We start from the raw sequence: 20908 nt of genomic DNA, 5'->3' as shown, positions 1-20908 counted from the left end.
ATTATACGGCTAATCCTAGGATTAGCCTCCAGATGTTGTAAAAAAGGGTTTATATATAAGGCAAACCGAAGCGGCGAGCTTGGGCATCCTTGCCGTGTACCTCTTAATCTTAAATGAGTCTGTCAGCTCCCCATTTATGTAAAGTTTTGCTGTAGGTTGGAAGTAAAGCATCTTGAATGCGTGTATAAATTTTGGACCGATCTCGGCCTTTGCCAGGGTCTCCCAAAAAAAAGGCCAAGAGACCCTGTCAAAGGCCTTTTCAGCATCCAGCAAAATTAGCGCAGTAGTATCCTTTGTAAAGTTAGCGGCATCAAAGAGTGATATAGCCCTTCTAATGTGCTCTGTTGTACCAGCCTGGGATAAAGCCATGTTGTTTTGGTGAAACAATTTTGTGAATCACCCCAGACAAACTAACAGCTAAGATTTTTGAGTAGATCTTACTGTCAGCATTTATTAAGGTAATCTGGCGATAAGCAGCAGGTTCGAGAGCTGATTTGTTCTTCTTAAACTATTGTTTTTGCCTGTGTCCATGATTTGGGAGGCGTCTGCCCCCCCCCCCCCCCCCCCCCCCCCATTATATACATGCTCGATTAACTGTTGCATACCTCCCTTTAATTCAGTCAAATTTCTTGTAAAATTCCATTGGGATTTTATCTAGGCCAGTGGCTTTGCCACAAGGAAGACTATTGAAACATACTAAAGTTTCAATCCATTCATTTATAGCTGTAATTGAGTTCCGTGTAGCTTTCTGTCTTGCCTTGATAGCTAAGTGATGGGTAACCTGTTCGCTGCACTCGTATGCTTCCTGTCTCCATGCGGTTAAAGTTTCTGCTGCTTTTTGTGCTATTATCTCCATAAGGGATGATTTCGCTGCCATTATTTTTGCAAGCGAGTCTGAAGGGTCCCCCCCACTTTGAATTACTGTTATCAATTCTTCTTCTGCCCTTGCCAGACATCTTTGTTTATCATTTAATAATTGGCGTTTCTCTTTATTCTTGGATAATGAGAACCTAAATGTTTCTCCTCGTATTGCAGCTTTGAGTGCATCCCAGACAATTTCTATCCCTGTGCTTTCCAGATTTCCTCTAAGGAATTGAGGGATCCACAATTTCATATGCGTGCAGTAATCGTTGTTCATGAGCAAGGAGCGTTCAAAACTCCAGTTAGACATTCTTCTACTTCCAGGCCCTTTCCCTTTAAATTAGACTACTAAAGGATTATGGTCTGCTACTATACGAGGGATTTTTTTCTATTGAGCAAAGGTGTAGAATACAGTGCGATGCAAATATAGTCTAACCTCACATGTTTACTATGTGGGCAAGAAAAGTGTGTATAACCCGGGTACTGTGTATGCCAAACATCCGTGAGTGCTTGTTCGTGACATAATGTCTTCAATGCTCTCAGTACCTTTGGTTTCCTACCTTTATAAATCCATGTTTTATTAGTATTAATCTTGCTAGCAGGTAGGTTTATATTGAAATCTCCACATATAAGCAGTGGTAAAGGCCAAGTAGCTAACTCATTATTCAATTGGTCAAAAATTACCGGGTCATCCATGATACTTCCATAAATTGTAGCTAAAGTGAATGAAGTAAATATATCTCCATTCCTTCTGCAACATTCTGTGATGACCCACATCCCATTTCAATCAGCCAGTGTACGTGGAAATTGTATCATATGATTAGCTGAGAGAATCACTACCCCACGTGTCCGTGTATTTTGTTGTAGCCCCTACTACTTTATATCCCAATTGGTCTAATAGATGAATCTGAGCCCTTTCAATATGCGTTTCCTGCATACATATGATGTCCGCTTTTAGTAGGGGGAAGCACTACCGCAGTATTTTGCTGTTTCTTAAAGTCATTAAGGCCACAAATATTAATTGCTATTCTTAATTTTCTCATTATATGGTTGTGTTAGGCTTCTCAGGTTAGAACCATAAAACTGAGAAGAACACAGCAGAAAAACAAACAAAAACAGACGAAAAAGAGAAATTAGCGCAGAATTTGCCAACCCCTGCCCCCACCCTATCTTCCCTCCTCTGCACCCACCCTCTACCTTCCTCCCCCCACCAATCCTTGAGGCAACCTGGTTCCATAAGAGCCAGGGTGTAGACATCTGAGCAATCGGACCCTGTACCCCCGCCACCCCAACCACCACACCTAGTTAAATTTTAATAAGCCTGCCTTATAAGCCCAAAAAAAAGGTTTTCTTTACATCCTCTTAGCCATTAGTTTCAGATCCTTTAAACTTTAGCTTTACTTTTTGCTCTTTCAGTGTCAGTAATCTCTTGTAAGTACGCCTGTTCCTGTATTTCAGACGTAAAGCTTCGCGTGACCCCCCTATACATAGCCTTCAGCCGAGCAGGATTTTGAAGGTATACTGTTGCCCCTAGCTTTGTAAGTGCACAAAGTTGTTTCAGTCCATCTACGCTCAACCGTAGCGTGGGCAAAATCTGGCCTTGTAAAGAATGTGGTGCCATTAAATGTTCTCTTGCTGGTAGGTCTTGCAAGATCATAAAGTTGGCGAAGAACGTTACCAAAATATAATAGCATGGCACGTGGATATTGTGTTATCGATACAGGGCGTTTAGACGGTGTCAATGGGTACCAGTGAGCACGTTGTACCTCTTTGTCCCAGTCCCACGATTGTAAATCTGGAAATGCATCTTTAAGGAGTGTGACCATGAAGGCCCTAGGATCATTTCCTTCTGATCCCTCTGGGATCCCCAAAAAGCGGAGGTTGTTTCGTCGGAGTCTATTTTCTTGCTCTTCGACTTTATTCATCAAGTCCTTAACAATGCCTTCATGTTCGTTACCCTGTGTTTTTAAGATCGAGACCACTTTCTCAAGGTTTTCAGTTCGAATTTCGGCTGGACTTTTCCCATTGGGCTCAGGGTCAAGACTGATTTGCATATGGCTGGGTCCAAACTGCATTGGCATGGTGAGCAAAATAATTATGGATTTAGGCCAAGATCTCTGTACTGGGGCTTAGAGGCTCAGTTTTCGCTGCTACGCACTGGTCAGGCGTTTTTTGCATATTTTGCACATATTTTATTGGTCCTAATACTTACACTTTAAAACTAATGAGAATCATTCCATGACCTTTTAGGTTTTTTAGATTGTAGTTTTACTGTATTGGAGCTTACGTGGGTTATGGGGTTTATTGACTTCCTGGTTTCCCGTGGTGCTGCCGTGAGCCGCCATCTTTTGTGTAGGGGCGGTCTAGCTCTCGGACACACAGGACTACTAGATGCGCGCCAGACGGACACGCAGCGGACGCGCGCAGCGGCCGCGCCGAAGGCAAGCCCGTCTGCGCCCGTACGCGTCCCGAAAGCGGCCAGTGCCAGCCATGCTGTCTGCGGCCTTCGGCTTTTGGTGGCTCCGCTGGCATACAGCTGTGGGGATTTGATGCTACTTAGACCTAGCATATGTATAGCAAACCCCAGTTGGGACGTGGGTTGCCTCCCGCCGTCAATCTGTCCGGAGTGCCAATTCCACCTGAGCTTTGCTCAGGGAGGGTGGGAGTTTTGTAATGGGGGCCCGACTAGAATCAAAGTCCGCCCTACCATCAGAGACGGGCTGCTAAACAGTTGGTCGCTGGTGAAACACTACCAGGACATATTCGATCTTATCCTGGATCAACATCTCGAGCTCCTGTTTATCACAGAGACCTGGATGAATGATTCTTCCAATCCGATCGTCCAGATGGCGATCCCGTGGGTTTTAAGATTTCCCGGGCGGACCGCCTTTGTGGCAGGGGGGGTGGGGTTGCCATCGTCTATAGGGATGTTTGGGAGGTGACTCAGGGGCACAATATTGTATTGGGGCAGGGCGAATTCCTATACTTCACAATTGCTTTTTCGGCCCACTCCACGCTGGGTGGGACGTTAGTTTACAGGCAGCCCGGCTTTGCTGGTCCTTTTCTAAGTGGCCTTGAAGATCTTATTGTTCCTCGTGCTCTGCGCTTCTCGCAATATCTTTTTTTGGGAGATCTTAATATTCATTTGGATCAGTGGGATTTGGGCAATACTCGAGATTTTTTTAGACTCCTTGAATTTGGCCCAGCTTACTCAATGGGTCAGGCTTCCTACCCACTGTGGCGGCCATATCTTAGACCCTATCATCTCTAACTTTCCTATTTCCATTGAGAACCCCCTCCAAGTCTCCTGGTCAGATCATTTTCTATCCTGTTTCACGTTGTCAGTGAGCGATGGGGTCGCCGACCAGCAGGTTAGTCCTAGCCCCCCCCCCCCCGACGGCCAAAATTGATCCGGTAGCTTTTAGGGTTTTTTTTAGAAAACTCAAGGGTCATTCTCCCTGCCGATTTGAAAGGGGCCTTAGCCTGTTTTTCGAAGTGGATTGGGCGGGCAGTGGAGAGTCTTTCCCCTCCGATATGTCGTCGGCGCTACAGCAATTCCCCCTCAACCTTGGTTTTCTGCCGATTTTGAAAATGCTTAAACAGCATTGCAAAAAGCTTGAACGTCGCTGGCGCGCAGACTTCTGCTCAGTGGCCGAGAAGGCACTGAGAGAAGCCCAGAAGGTTTACTACCTGGCCATTGGAAAGGCTAAAAGTCTTTATTATGCCGATCGGATCGTGTTCGCCAGCATTAATTCCAAGGAGATTTTCTATTATCCAGAGTTTCTTGGCCCCCGAAGCCATGGTTACTAAACTCCCAGTTTCAGCTGCCTGGTGTGAAAAGCTGTAACTTTTTCATCGTCCAGATTCGGGCTATACAGGCGACGTTTGCTGGCCAGAGCCTTCCTCCGGCTGTGGGTCCTACTGCTGCTGCTTCTTCGCTGCCAGCCTTTGCCTCTGTTGACCTCTCGGAGTCCCTTAAAATACTGAAATCTATAAAATCTGGGTCTCCATCGGATCCGTGTTCGGCCAGGCTTTTGGCCTCTATTGCCGATACGGTTAATTATGAGGTCAACATACTTATTAATCTTTCCCTCAAAGAGGCAGTCGTCCCGTCGGAGTGGCTAAAATCATTCCGCTGCTAAAAAAGCCATCCCTCGACTCGGGGGATCCGGCGAACTATCGCCCTATCTCTTTACTCCCCTGTTTGGCGAAAATTTGCGAAAAAGCAGTCAACAAACAGCTTACCGATTTTGTTGAGGGCTTTAGTTTACTTCATCCAGCACAATCAGGATTTCGAGCCGCCTACAGTACTGAGTCCGCCTTAGTCGAGGTCTCGGAAGCTATTCGAGAATGTGTGGACTCGGGCGGATGTGCAGCCCTTATAATGTTGGATTGGTCGGCTGCGTTCGACACTGTTCCTCATGCACTGCTTTTGGCTCGGCTAACGGATATTGGTATTACGGGACAAGCCTGGAAGTGGCTGGAATCCTTTCTTGCATGGCGTTCGCAACAGGTCTCGCTTCCGCCTTTCTCGTCTCCTCTTTAATCTGGTACCACAGGAGTTCCGAAGGGGTCTTCGTTAAGCCCCCTGCTTTTTAATATATATGTTGCTCCTTTGGTCCAGTTGGCAGAGGAACGAGGTGCCAAGATCGTTGCTTACGCCAATGACACTCAGCTCCTGTTTACCTGGGGCAAATCGGAATTCTCCACATCAAGCGTGCAGGAGTGTCTGACAGCCGTTTTCCAATGGCTTTCTGCCGCTCAATTGAAATGCAACAAGGACAAGACTGAAATTCTCCTTTACGGTTAATTTCCTTCTCGCTTTAGGGATTCTTTGGCCATCTGATTATCCCTTGCCATCTTGTACGGGCCTCCCAGTCAAAAATTTGGGGGTCTGGTTTGACGAGCAGCTGTCCTTCTCAACCCAGATTAAAAAACTGACGGGGAGTTGCTTTGGGATTCTAAGGTCTCTCGAAGTTCCTGCCATTATTACCGAGATCAGCGAAGGAAACAGTGGTTCGGGCACTGACCCTCTCTCGGGTAGACTACACTAATGGGCTGTATCTGGACCTTCCTGATTATATGTTCAAACAACTCCAGGTGGTTCAGAATGCTTCAGCTCGGCTGGTGTTGAATATTCCTAATAGGAAGAGCATTTGGCATTATTTGCACATGCTGCACTGGCTCCCGGTTAGGAAACGTGTGGAGTTTAAGGCCTTGGTCTTAACGCATCGCGCTTTGTATGATGGAGGTCCCCCTTATCTTAGAAAGCGCTTTGCTTTTTACCTGCCTACCAGGCATCTGAGATCGTTGTCTCAGCTGCTTGTGTTAATTCCTCGTGCGCGTCTTCAACGGATGGGGGGGCAGATCTCTGGCCTTTAGGGCAGCCACGGCTTGGAATTTGCTGCCTTTCTCTGCGTGCTACTCAAGAACCGGGTCAGTTCAAGAAGCAGCTCAAAACTTTCTTGTTCTAATCCTTATCCTTGCTTTCCTGACCTTGAGGCTCGCGCCGGAAACTCCCAGGAGTAGCTGTGCGTGTTATAAAACACTAACATATATCATGTTTGACATTGTTCTGCATTCTGTCCAATTATTCTTTTTACGAGTTGACAGAATAGCACATAAGTAAATCCCAAGCAGAGAGTGGGATATGGGCAGAACATGGCATGGATTGCCTTCTACGTTTGAGAACACCCACAACCTTTCACAAATGGTTGCAGTTTTACTCCAGAAAAAGCCTGCAACTTGAAAAGGATCACCTCCAAACTGGGAGTTGATGTTTCTCCAGACAGTAAATGTTTACCTAGGAAGAAAACAAAATTAATTTCCACCTCAGGCTTTGAAAATTGCAGTGTTACACACTGGGTAAATGAGTACCACGTAATATTTACAGTAGTAGACCTGGAATGCTGTGTGCATTACCAGACACCCCAGGCCCTGCTTCATTGACTTTAAGGCTAATGTCCAATGGTGCCAGATACTATGGTTTGAAAATAAATACTTTAACCAGGGGCACTATGACAGGGCTGCCATGTGCGTCCGTGAGAATGTGGTCTTTGAGGATGTAGGAACATGTGTGTATGAATGGGATATTTGTGTACGAGTGACTGACAGCCTGTGTCATATGTACCTTCGGCACAGGACAAACTTTTTGTCATATGTGGCACTGTTACATATATAATTCAGTCACATAACTATTTTTTAAATGGGAGAAATTTAATGTGCAGAAACATGTTCTGAAAAAATGTTCCAAATATGGAAAATTTTCTGCACTTTAAATTTCTCCCATATAAAAATGACTGTATTTTTCAGTCCTACATATGACGCAGTGTCTACTGGTCATTAGAAGCACGAGGCCTGCTATTTGTGAATGCAACACTTTCAAATGGAAGAAAATTAAAATGAAGAGTTAATTTAATTATTAAGGTAACTTTTCATATCCTCCCCTTTAAAAGCATTCAGAAACATATTTTTTTCTCACGCTCAGAACTTGAGTTCACAATCACTTTTATTTAAGAGTTGAATACCTCAGTGCTTCAGATTGTCACCTCTGTTTCCCAGCCTGGGTCATAAATCTGATCTAGCACTGCTCATTATAGGACCCTGCAATCTGTAGCCTGATAATACTGTAAAATAACCACAGCCTTACCTTAACTTTGCTTTTTGCTTCACTGGTTTTTGACATATTGAGGCTGTGGGCCTGCCAATCAGACCCCCAGCCTGCTGTTCTCTCTACTAAATCTACACTATGCACCCTAGGTGCATAACCAATTGGAAGTGGATCACCCTGTGAGCCCCTGTACCAGTGTACACTAGGTACCCAGGGCATTGGTGTATCTAAGGCCTGCCAGGGGCTGAAGCATGTATTATGCCACCCCAGGCTTGGCCTAACAAATTTGACACAACTGGCTGATCACTCAGCTGGGGTAAGTTGGTGTAACCACCTCTTACTTAGGTGTAGTATACCTATACCTAACCTTAAATGGGACACATGTTAACCTATAAGTCACTCCTATGGCAGGCCTTAACAATCCTGAAGGCAGAGTGCTTGTTCCATGTGAGATGGTGCTCTGGCATGAGCTGAGCCTGTCTGCAGTGGTCGGAACAACTTCCTTCTACTGTTTCCAGATATCGTCATACCATATACTCTTAAGTGCATTATGAACCTCGCGGTTAAATGCTATCTTTGGTTTGGCTTTATCAAAACATGTCGAGTAAGGTGTCATACGAATTGGAATACTAACCCCTCGCCAATTCTGGCGACGGGGTTAGCATTCCACCCTTCTAGAGGGACACGACATGTACAGTACCTGAAACCTAGGTAAAATCAGACATAGCCTCAGCTCCACAAAATGGATGCTGCCACCACCGACACAAGTCTGCCCTCCTGCTGCTGGGAGTCCTTCCAGCTTGGGAGGTGTGGACAAAGGGTTTCCTGCCAGGGGAGGTGCGTGCACCACCCCAGACAGGATTTTGTGTATTGGTCAGGTAGGGCTTGATAGAAACCAGACATGCCTGAGGCTCACAAGGAGCCTCGGTGCATATGCCAGTTCAATCCGGTCCTGGGGCACACCAGTCCCGGGCCTGGGGCGAGCTGGACAAAGGATTGGGGGTGTAACCACCCCCTTCCTGGTCCCACCCTTAGGGAGGGACCTAGCAGGTAGTCCGGCCCCTAGAATCCGCTTAAAGGTAGGAGCTGTGTCCCAAGACTTCAGACATCCTGGAATCAACTTGAAACTAAGAAGAAGACGGGAACTTCGACGCTCTGCCGCACAGAGGACTGAAGCCAATCTCCCCTGTGGTCAGGGAGTGACCACCTTGCTAACGCAAGCACCATCCAGCGAATCAACGTCTGCTTTGCCACCGCCTCCCGCCGGAGCCCGAGCCCAGAGACTGACAAGACCTGGACCTCCAGACCTCTCACCGCCCGATCCACAGTCCCTGAAAAGAGGAGACCCGTGGAGGCACCGAGACACGTGGAGCCAGCCATCTTGAAAAGACCACGACAAGCTGCAAGCGCAACAACCGAGGCTCCCTCCAAGTTGTGCTTTGGGATCTGAGAAGCCCAACCCTCGAGCAGCATCTGCACCAAAGGTGAGCCCTCCAGCATCTCCACGATCTGCGTGGGGTCCTTCTGCATTTTGCCACTCGACGCGCCTAACCGGTTGCTGGCCCGTTGGCTAGTGGCCATCTTGGCGACGAACTTCAAGAACTACACCGCTGGTCTGGTTGCTCCAGACTGGCCCTTGCTCCCCTCCAAAGGAGCAGTCCCTCTGACCTTGCTGGTCAGAACCATCAGCTTATTTCGTTTTCCACAACAATTGCTTTTGCCAAGGCTTGGTTGCTTCGATCAAGTCGCCGACACCGCCGACAGCGAGAGCCTGCGTGGGACAGCTCGTGAACCGACTCCTGGACGTCGTCTACCTTCAGGGACCACGTGGCTGCAGAGAAGCTACACCTTCCTTCCTGTTTGCACCAGACATCGCCTGGTACCCACCTGGTGCCACGCTGGTCACTGGCTAGTGACTGTGAACACTGTCCCCTCTGCTTACAGGTCTTGTACAACTCCGATCCACCCTTGGATCCACCGCATCTCTTCCGGACCGATCGCCTGCAGCATCTTTGTCCACAGGCTCCATTGAACAGATTGAAGAAACCCGACGCACTTCGAGACCTATGCACCCGCTTCCTGTGGGTGAGGCAAAGCTGGCACTCCGGTACCCAAGTGTAGAGTATCATCTCTAGTGTCTGTTTCGAATCTTAAGTTCATAGTCCATCCGGAAGGTCCTCTTTGCAGTAACTTTGTAACTTTTACGCACCCATTGAAAACCTATGGGAGCTCGCGTGTGACGATTTGCTCTGCACACGCCACCCGTGGACCTCCTGGTCACTAACTGAAGTTAGCTCCTTGTAGGCCCAGCGATTCTAGAGGCCCTAGGCCTTTTCCCTTTTCTGTCCGTGGTACTTTTACCACTATTTTAGTATATGGTTTGAGCGGCCACCAGGGCCTATCCATATAAAGTGCAACTTCTGTGTATTATAACATTGTCTTTTGTAACGATTTGTGCTACTGTGCTCATAAAGAGTCTAGGGGTTACTTTGAGAAATAAATACATATATATTTTGAATATATATCTGTGTGGTGTCCTTTCATTGGTATAAAAGGGGGTTACATTTGGTAAAACAGCTGGCTTAACACGTTTCACGAGTTTAGCCTCAAAGACTGCTTAGCCTACGCTACCACTAGGGCAGCTAGTCCGAAAAGGTTGACTTACAACCACACCATAAGGGTTGCTTGGCATGGTACAAGGTGGTCACTTTAACCAGTGAACATCATATACCAGGCCAACTTCTCACAATGTGCTTAGTTAGAAATTAACTCAAGGCTGTGAGCTACTCTGAAGGGGTCTGTAAGCTACTAGTAGCTCCCGATCGACTGGTTGGAGGCACCTCAGTAATTTAGTAACACCTGTACCCTTGAACATCCTTTGCTTTCCAGTTTATCCACTTAAAAGCTAGGTACCAACTTACCTAAGGATATGGATCATTCTGTTGGTAAAATAAACATTCACCTTGGGTGTTTCCACCTCCAGTGTGCTTTCTGGTTCCCATCTCCAACTTGTCAACGTTCGTTTGTACCACATCAAATACAATGCAGTGAGTTAACTGTACTCTCATGCCCAAAGTGCACAAAATGTTTGACTAGCACCATCACAGCTTTTCTTAGGGTGCCAAGAAGACTTGGAGTAGATCATCTCTTAAAATGCACACACATTTATTGTTTTCACCCACATAATTCTGGTCGTTGTCTAATAGTATTATTCCTATGGACACAATTTAATAATTCAAACTTACTTCAAATTTAGTTAGCAGAACATTTTGTATAATAGAGAACGGTTTACTTTTTTAAAGAGGTGGATTCATGCTAAAAACATTTGGTCGGGGTTTTGTGGCTCGAAATCATATAAAGTTTTAATGTAACAGTTTATTTTAGATTAGAAAAGTTTTCAATTGAATCAATATTGCATCATTTAACGAGGCATGTTGTGTTTTATAGTTTTAATGTTTGTTGGTTAAAGGGTTAACCAAAATCCAATTGTAAAATGGGTTTAGTAGATTTAAAAAAAGTAATTTAACAGCTGCAAACTCATATGAATGTTTTGAGATTACATTTCAAAGGGCTTCTGGATCTCATGTACCTTTCTTTCTCTTCCTGCTGCAGTCGGACATTGGATTTGGCAAGTTAGAGACCTATGTGAAGTTAAACAAGCTGGGGGAGGTAAGCAAAATGGACTTCCACAATGCCCTTGCCAACAGGCGCAGTTAAAATCTAGTCTTTCGTAGTTCTAATTGGTCAGTCACAATTTTTCCGTCACTGCTCTACAGAGGACGTTTTCCATGTCTGCCCACGTGAAGAAGTGTTCTTTGGTAAGATAGAATTGCGCAGAACCGGAGTATAATCTATAGTATAAACAGTGCTTCCTATGGAGCTTTACACACCCAGCGGGATATGTTTAATTACTCGCAAGACACATCAAAGATTAGATAAGCAAAAATTGCGTTAACTATAAAGTTTAACATACATTAGGTTGTTAACATACATTAAGGATCTATTTGCATGCCGCCCATGTAGCAGCATTTTTCAGTAGTATTTTCTTTATTTCTATAATGGCTGAAAACATTTATTCAGAGTTAGTCCATGGGTTTTGCCCCCATCCAAGGAGAAAAACGATGTTACTAGTAGGCTCCTCTATTCTATTTTTTAATTTTGTGTTTTAATTTCATCTGTGCCGCTGGCCAAGATCATGGGGCAGATTTACAAGACCCTTGCACCACTTTTGCGTCACTTTTAACATGGCAAAAGTGACGCAAAAGTGGCGCAAGGGGCTTGTAAATCTGCCCCCATATCCGCAGCGTACGTCCTGACGTGACGACGCAACTTGCACTGTTTATACAGGACACGCAGGTGTGCGAGTCACTTTACGCTTAGGGTGACCAGACGTCCTGGATTTTCCCAGACGGTCCCCATTTTTGGAGAAGTGTCCCGACACTTCTCTCCAAATTGTACAAATGTCCCGGTTTTTGGGTTGTGCCTGGGTTATGTCCCGGTTTTTAAGGGAGGGTCGGGTGAACCTGCACGTTAACCCCTTCCCCGCTCCTGATGGAACCACTCCATGAGCCACGGTTGCGCTGTGCTCATGACGGAGTGGTTCCGTCATGCTGTGGCCGTTGGCGGCCGCTCCGCCCATGCGGCGCTAATTCCCCGCCTGTGCGGGCGATTAGCGCAGTGGGCGGAGACGTGACGGAACCACTCAGTCATGAGCACAGCTCAACCGTGGCTCGTGACGGAGTGGTTCCGTCACGAGCACAGCGCCACCGCGCTGCCCCCAAACCCCCCCCAGCGCACAGCAGGATTTAATGAGGTGTGAATCGGGGCTGTAGAGGCCATAGGGCAAGGACAGGCCCACCAGCAGCCAGACCCTGGAGATCTTCCCAGAACGGGCGGTAAAGTAATGAAGTAACGTCGAAATATTTTTTTTTTAAAGAGCATATATATATATATATATATATATATATATATATATATATATATATATATGCATATATATGCATATATATGCATATATATGCATATATATGCATATATATATATATATATATATATATATATATATATATATATATATATATATATATATATATATATATATATATATATATATATATATATATATATATATATATATATATATATATATATATATATATATATATATATATATAAAATCTCCTACTGGCGATAGCCAGTAGGTAGTTATAGTTAGGACCACGTTTCCATAGGAAAACCTCAACATTCTATTTTGAATAACTTTGGCGCCGGTCGACGAATCCTCGCGAATTTCTCAAAATAGGTGGGGCGCTACGCTCCGCTCCTACCCTGAAAGTCTCGGGGGGATTCGTCAAGCGGGGGCTGAGATAAAAGGGGGGTCCCAAAACGCGTTTTTCCCATGCATTTTTCCATAGGACCTTTAGAACGAGCTACAGCCCGAATGGCTGAACAGAATTACTCAAAATTTGGCAGAGAGGTAGTCCCTAGGTCAAGGAAGTGCCTTTTGTAGGTTTGGTGTAAATCTGTTCAGTAGATTCTGAGAAAATAGCCTTTAAATCAATATATATATCTGAGCCAGCTTACGGTACGCTTACCGTACGCTTACGGTAAGCGTACGGTGGCGTGCGCGAGCGCGATTCTGATTGGCTCTTAGATCTTAGTAAACATTCGAATCGGCCGAAACCAGGAAGCGGCGGCCGCCATTTTGTCTCTCGCACTGAGAGATTTTTAAAATCGGAAGCCCAAAAACATGTAAAGGGGCTGTTTTGACAACTCCCTCCCACATAGTCATGTTGAGGGAGTCCCCAAACATCCCCCAAGTGCAAAAACGGTTTTATTTTTTTTTCGGCAATTTCGCGGGGTACGCTTACCGTACGCTTACGGTAAGCGTACGGTAAAAAAATAAAAATAAAAAAAACACTATCCACACTTACCCCACCCCCTGTGCTTTTGGTGGCCGAAGGCCACCAAATGTGCTGGGCTTATTACAATGGAAAAAAACACTATCCACACTTACCCCACCCCCTGTGCTTTTGGTGGCCGTAGGCCACCAAATGTACAGGGCTTATTATAAGGGAAAAAAACTTAGCATTTAAAAAACCGTACTAATTCACTGAAAAAACCATAGGTTTCACACACGTTATAGTTAGGAATTAGCATTTAAAAAACCTTGCAAATTCACTGAAAAAACCATAGGTTTCACACATGTTATAGTTAGTGGAAATTTTACTGATAAAAAACCAATGAAATTGCCCCGTTATAGTTAGCGCAGGCAACTATAACTCACGCGACCGCAATCCTCTGCTGATGACATATGTGTCTTTATGAAAAAAAAATATTTGTAATATATGTATAGCTAAAAATGTATGGAAGAAGACATGGGCAAATAAGTGTCTAAATACAGTATTAGCATCAGCAGAGGATTGCGGTCGCGTGAGTTATAGTTGCCTGCGCTAACTATAACGGGGCAATTTCATTGGTTTTTTATCAGTAAAATTTCCACTAACTATAACGTGTGTGAAACCTATGGTTTTTTCAGTGAATATATATATATATATATATATATATATACACACCCCCCCCTCTGGAGTCAGAACGCGGAACTTACCCAGCCCTCCACCAGTGAAGGTGGACAGAGTAAATAGGATGCCCAGATTTTAAGAATGAAAAACTGGGACGGGCACAGACATAGGACACCTTCGGAACATATGTTTTATATTATGTTATTTGTTATGATGCAAATGATTTGCATAAACGTAATACTTTAAGTTAATAAATATACTGCTGTAGTATGCTCACATAGGGGTCTTTCTGGGTTTGAAAGTATAGCTTGCATTGCAAACAGTGGGACGATGGTGGTGGTCTCAAATTGAAATTTCTGGTAATGAGATGTGCTTAATGTCTACTGCTTGTAAAGGGGCCCCATCAAGCTCTGGGCTATATTTTTTTCAGCGCAGAAAGTAAGTACCAGTGGGACCTCTGTGCCTCTAGAAAGATTGTAAAAGTTACATTACTTACGAGAAGAATTTAAAACTGTTTCTTTCATCGGGTTTACATCCACAGATTGTATGCAAACAATCTCTACCTGCTATATTCTTTAAAATCCTAGATGAAAAATTGACATTCAAAGAAACGTTTACTTATTTCCGTTGCTTACTTTTTTGCATGCGCCTCTGCTTCCCTTCTACCTTCTGCATTCCCATTCTGTATATAAACTACTCCAAATGTCATGCCTCTCCCTCTTAAACTCTTTTTGGAAACCATAACAATATCTATTAATTCCAGCAAGCATTTGCTTCTCACAGCCCCCACTAATGATCACATCTATGTCAATAATGTACCACAAAGAAGCTTGAGTGAATGAATGGAATAAGCACACAAAACTAACCCCAATAACTAATGGATTGACTTCTAATTTTGGGCTACTAGGTTGTGTGCTACTTGCTGTAAAGGTCTTCAACGCCTCACCATGGGGCAGTAAGAGCTATATAACATTAAAAAAGTATTTGTAAAGCACATGTTCACCCAGAAGAGTATCTTGGTACTGAATAACAGATGTCTATTGTTACCCAACTCAATGGAACTCATTTTATCTACCTCAGAAGGATGAATGACTATGCCACGTTAGTCCACAAAGCCACCAGTCTCAGCTTCTTTAAATGCAATTTAAACTTGTTTGGAAAGGTTAATATTTTTTTAATTTGTACATTTGTTTTATACAATCTGCCACACTGTGACAAAATATTAGGCCTGGATGGAATTTTTAATTCTGAAGGTGAAATCGGCGATATTTGGTAATTCTGAATTATTCTTGTAATGCAGGATTACTGATTAATTCTGCCGGCAGAGCGGCAGAATTTATCTGCAATGGTTGGTTTCCAAACCGGGCTGCAAGAGGTAGCAGTCCCGCTATGTTTAGAAAACACTGCAGATGAAGGTTTAATCTGGTGCTTTAGAAACCACTGCATAGCAGTGCATACTCCTCGATGACCTTACATACTCTGCAGTCAGGGCCGGACTGGCCGTAGCGGGCACCGGGCAATCCCCCGTTGCGCCGCACGGGTGGGGGCCAGTTTTGGGCCCCTGGGGGCCGTAAATCGGCCCTGTAACAAAATCAGACGAAAACCGGCCCTGGCAAAGAGCTCGGTGGCACTCCCAACTCGTGGGGGGGGTGGGGTGGGTAGGGGGGCCGAGCACTTTGCCAGGGCCGGTTTTGGTTCCCAGTCCAGCCCTGTCTGCAGTAATTACTGCACCGTATGTAAGGGCGCTGAGGTGTATGCACTGCAAAGCATTTGGTATTTGGCTATGTTATTGCTTAGCACAAAATGCATCTTCGCATCCATTATTTCCTCAGCATTAGAAAAACGAACACAGAAAAGGTAGTTATCTCTTTGCCCCATTGGTAGGACATCATGCCAATCGCAACTTTCCCTGCACCTATTTGCGAGGTGGTGTGTACCGCAGTGGCGGATTATGTCAGTTGAAAGTGGTGAGCGTAAAAGTTCAGTGTCCTGTGGGGAGCGAGCGAGATCGATCATCACAAAACTGAGTTGAGGGAGTTCTCCCCTCAATACAATTTTAAAAAAAGAATGGGCAAATGATGCATTTTTAAGCAAAGTTGAGAAAGCAAGAAGGTCAATGAAGCAATTGTAAAACTGTAGTTATGACATCAATAAAGAGATTCCATATGATAATGACGTAGATAGTGCAGTGTGAAGCGAAAGCTGACAAAATCTACCAAGAGTTGCATTGGGATCTGGTTTGCATCAACACCCAAACATGTAAAAATGACATACAACATGCCACACAAGCTGCCTTTACTCACAAAACATTCTGCATATTGAGCCGTTATCATGCCACAGAATTTAGTCAACCATGCCACAAAAGTTCCTCCTGTAAAGCCACTTATTTCCAGTACCTTGGTTACAAAGTTAGTGAGTAGTTCCTGGGGTCAGAGAGAGTTGACTTTGACCTCAGATACTACAGATAGAGGATCTTGCACTGACGTATTTTCAGCATGTATTTCCTATAAGAGTAACATGTGGAGGAGGCGGTCAGTGAGTTAGTCTGGTTTGTTTGTCCAGACAGTTTGCATGTAGCTCTTTGATGGCAGGTCAGATCTCTCTGTGCTAGATTATGACTGCAATTTATAAACTGCACAATAACAAGATCTCTGTGACAAAAGCAGTACCCACTGAACATTGCAAATTAAATACTGTTCTGTGATCTGCATGGTATGCGTTCTTTGCAGCAGGCATATTAACCCTCTGTGCTGTCTTAGATGAATCAACACTGCCGATAGACAAAACTCGGATCTCTCTCCAGCAGGTCACCAGAATTATCTTGATGCTGTCATTGTTGCCTGAAAACTGTTGGATACAAGGTCATTTTTAAGACTGCTGCACTGCTACAAAACCAGCCCCCAACCCTTCCAGCATCCCAGGAAACAACCGATGCTTATGCTCGGACCAGCCAGCCCACCCTTGATATGGGGGTTAATGCAGCGAGCATTATGATTCCTGTTAAATGCCAGCTGAAAGAGAATTCTGTCTTGAGACCATTTAGAAGGCTCCATAAAGGAAAAGGCAGCCGTTCATCTTCCTCACAATCGGTGGATTTCCTTTACAACGCCACCCTACAATCCCCATAGGCTGGGTGATAAACCCTCTCAAGACACACGGTCTTGGTGCCATTATCAGCCACTGGAAATGATTGCTATCATTTCAAGAAAATAAAACAAGCAAGTTACTGGAAATATGTATCTAACCAAAACATTTGCAATAATCCTCTTTTACCACTTACTGAGAGTGGAAGGCTGCTTTGATGGACTGATAACAAACCGGGCCGGCTTTACCACTGGTGGTGCCCTGTGCGACAATGTTTGCTGGCGCCTGCTCCAAACCCCCCCCCCAATGACCACCTCGCTACGGATCCCCACACTACCACCATTTGACCGTGGCCCCCCAAGTCTCCATTACCACTGTCTCTTAGATTAATTTAGCTTTATAGCACCGCTCATACTAGTTTAAGGCATCAGAGCACTTTACATCACACCTACATTGCACAGAGACAATTACAGTTTGTAAATCAGTGTATAGGAAATGTTACATAAGACAGAGGCCTGCAAGGTGTAGGAGTCACATGTCATCCATATGGATAGGCAATATTGTTTAAGAGTCCTTGGTCTGTAAAAGCACAAATTCAGGGGCATATGTTCAAGGAAGTGGCAGAGAGGCGTTAGCCGTCATGGCTTAAAGCCTCACTCCAGAAAGACAAGTGTTGAAATATCGCGCACTCCCGTTTAATCGGAGTATGTTGAATTTTAACAAGTAGTGGCGTGCTGCTAGAGGAGCGACCCCTAAACCAAGGTCGAAGAAATAACAAGAGTTGCACTATCCCATCCAGGGTGGTGTCCCTCTATGCGCACAGCGTTGTGGGGTAACAAAGTTACCAATTTTCGTTCTGGTTAAACCAAAGTTCATTTATTCATGATTAGAAATTAGAAATTCATTGTTCCGTGTAACAAATTATCGCATGTTGTGTCAACACAGGTGCTGGTGGATATCCTCTATGCATTTCGGGTGAAACCCTTCATCAGGAGGAATCCTGTAAACAAAAACAGGAGATAATGTTGCATGTCCCCTCATAGGATTTAACTTTCACTTACAAATTAAAGCGTTAACAAAGTTAAATAAGTGAAAACATGTACCATCCAAGATATCAAGCTTCAAAAAGTGCACGAAAGCATATCAAGAAACGCTGTTAAGGAGAACTACAAAGGCGTATTAGAAATTGCACCCAAGCTATCCGGTGTCTTTTTTGAAAATTTCCGGCGTGTGAATCGTGCTGTGAAATAGATACGGTGATAGCGGCGTGTTAAATAGATACGTGAATGTTATATGAAATATGCGTGCCGAGATCAAGTGAGATAGTCCAACACGTGTACAAAGTAAAGCATGCAGTGTTAGCAACATAAGCCATAAGATAGAACCACGCACCAAAGTCGATTGAGATCGTGACAGTTACCTCAGTTCACCCGCTCGAATGAGCATATCCAAACTGCTCTGATCCGAAAAACCGTTAGTAAACGTGTAGCCATGTTAAGTATGCGGATAGTGAACAAAGAAAGAAGACTCTAATAGTGCCGGCCATCTTAGAATCGGAAACATATCAATTGTCAGAACATGACAAAAAGCAATAAACAATGACTCGACAAGAAAACCGAGTTAGTACAATGTAACCAAGGCAAAATACATAAAAGTTGAAATAATAAGTTGTGGTCACCAATGTAAAATAAAAGCTAAAAAACGGTGTTGGAAAAAATTAAATAAAGTTATAAAGAATCAAATCAAAAAGAAACATGGATGGAAAATACATGTAAGCAGAAAGGTGGGTAAAGAAACAGTGGAGAAAAAACAATGACATTTTAAACATGTATATGAGCTTTTGGGCATTCTTGTAGGCAACAATTCAAAGTCAAATAAAGCAACTCAGTTCGAGACGATCATTCAGTCCAAGGGGTACCATGGAGTTCATTTTGTAAATCCAAAAGGTCTCTCTTTGAATCAGAAATTTTCTGTTGTCACAACCTTCCCTTAGCGGAACTGTTTCACACACTAGGAAACGTAATTGACTGACGTTGTTTGTGTTCATTGAAGTGTACTGCTACTGTCGAATTGAGATTGTTGTTGCGGATGTTGCTTTTGTGTTCGTTTAATCGGGTTTTCATTTTCCTTTCGGTTTTGCCAATATAAGGCAAGCCACATGGGCACTTCAACATGTAAACAATATTTTTGGAATCACAAGTTGCAGAAACGAAAAGTTTTATGTTGTGACCTTTAGTTGGATGTTGTATGTTCGTGCCTGTAATGATGTTATTACAATTCCCACAATTGTGGCAAGGTATAGTACCCTTGTATTCAGCCAAATATTGTTTACATGTTGAAGTGCCCATGTGGCTTGCCTTATATTGGCAAAACCGAAAGGAAAATGAAAACCCGATTAAACGAACACCAGCAACATCCGCAACAACAATCTCAATTCGACAGTAGCAGTACACTTCAATGAACACAAACACAACGTTAGTCAATTACGTTTCCTAGTGTGTGAAACAGTTCCGCTAAGGGAGGGTTGTGACAACAGAAAATTTCTGATTCAAAGAGACCTTTTGGATTTACAAAATGAACTCCATGGTACCCCTTGGACTGAATGATCGTCTCGAACTGAGTTGCTTTATTTGACTTTGAATTGTTGCCTACAAGAATGCCCAAAAGCTCATATACATGTTTAAAATGTCATTGTTTTTTCTCCACTGTTTCTTTACCCACCTTTCTGCTTACATGTATTTTCCATCCATGTTTCTTTTTGATTTGATTCTTTATAACTTTATTTATTTAATTTTTTCCAACACCGTTTTTTAGCTTTTATTTTACATTGGTGACCACAACTTATTATTTCAACTTTTATGTATTTTGCCTTGGTTACATTGTACTAACTCGGTTTTCTTGTCGAGTCATTGTTTATTGCTTTTTGTCATGTTCTGACAATTTATATGTTTCCTATTCTAAGATGGCCGCCACTATTAGAGTCTTCTTTCTTTGTTCACTATCCGCATACTTAACATGGCTACACGTTTACTAACGGTTTTTCGGATCAGAGCAGTTTGGATATGCTCATTCGAACGGGTGAACTGAGGTAACTGTCACGATCTCAATCGACTTTGGTGCGTGGTTCTATCTTATGGCTTATGTTGCTAACACTGCATGCTTTACTTTGTACACGTGTTGGACTAGCTCACTTGATCTCAGCACGCATATTTCATATAACATTCACGTATCTATTTAACACGCCGCTATCACCGTATCTATTTCACAGCACGATTCACACGCCGGAAATTTTCAAAAAAGACACCGGATAGCTCGGGTGCAATTTCTAATACGCCTTTGTAGTTCTCCTTAACAGCGTTTCTTGATATGCTTTCGTGCACTTTTTGAAGCTTGATATCTTGGATGGTACATGTTTTCACTTATTTAACTTTGTTAACGCTTTAATTTGTAAGTGAAAGTTAAATCCTATGAGGGGACATGCAACATTATCTCCTGTTTTTGTTTACAGGATTCCTCCTGATGAAGGGTTTTACCCGAAATGCATAGAGGATATCCACCAGCACCTGTGTTGACACAACATGCGATAATTTGTTACACGGAACAATGAATTTCTAATTTCTAATCATGAATAAATTAACTTTGGTTTAACCAGAACGAAAATTGGTAACTTTGTTACCCCACAACGCTGTGCGCATAGAGGGACACCACCCTGGATGGGATAGTGCAACTCTTGTTAAAGCCTCACTCCGCCACTTCAGAAACGCAAGGCTGCACCAGATTTAGAACGATATGTTGCAGCCTTGAGTTTCCCCCTGCATTGGCACTACACTTA

General features: G+C 43.8%; 1 protein-coding gene across 7 annotated transcripts in view; it reads left to right on the top strand.

The window, feature by feature from the left end:
* The window catches only part of CDK18 (cyclin dependent kinase 18), a 1155230-nt gene that overhangs the window by 267129 nt on the left and 867193 nt on the right, over positions 1-20908 (top strand). For all 7 annotated transcript variants that reach the window (XM_085624142.1, XM_085624143.1, XM_085624144.1 and 4 more), the window contains one exon: positions 11084-11140. In XM_085624142.1, coding sequence (XP_085480268.1) covers positions 11084-11140 — 57 coding nt within the window. The remainder of the gene's footprint in view (positions 1-11083; positions 11141-20908) is intronic.

This window comes from Triturus cristatus, chromosome 1_1 (assembly GCF_964204655.1).
Source record: "Triturus cristatus chromosome 1_1, aTriCri1.1, whole genome shotgun sequence".
In the NCBI taxonomy this organism is placed as follows: domain Eukaryota; kingdom Metazoa; phylum Chordata; class Amphibia; order Caudata; family Salamandridae; genus Triturus; species Triturus cristatus.
This window is presented reverse-complemented; position numbering and strand designations above follow the sequence as displayed.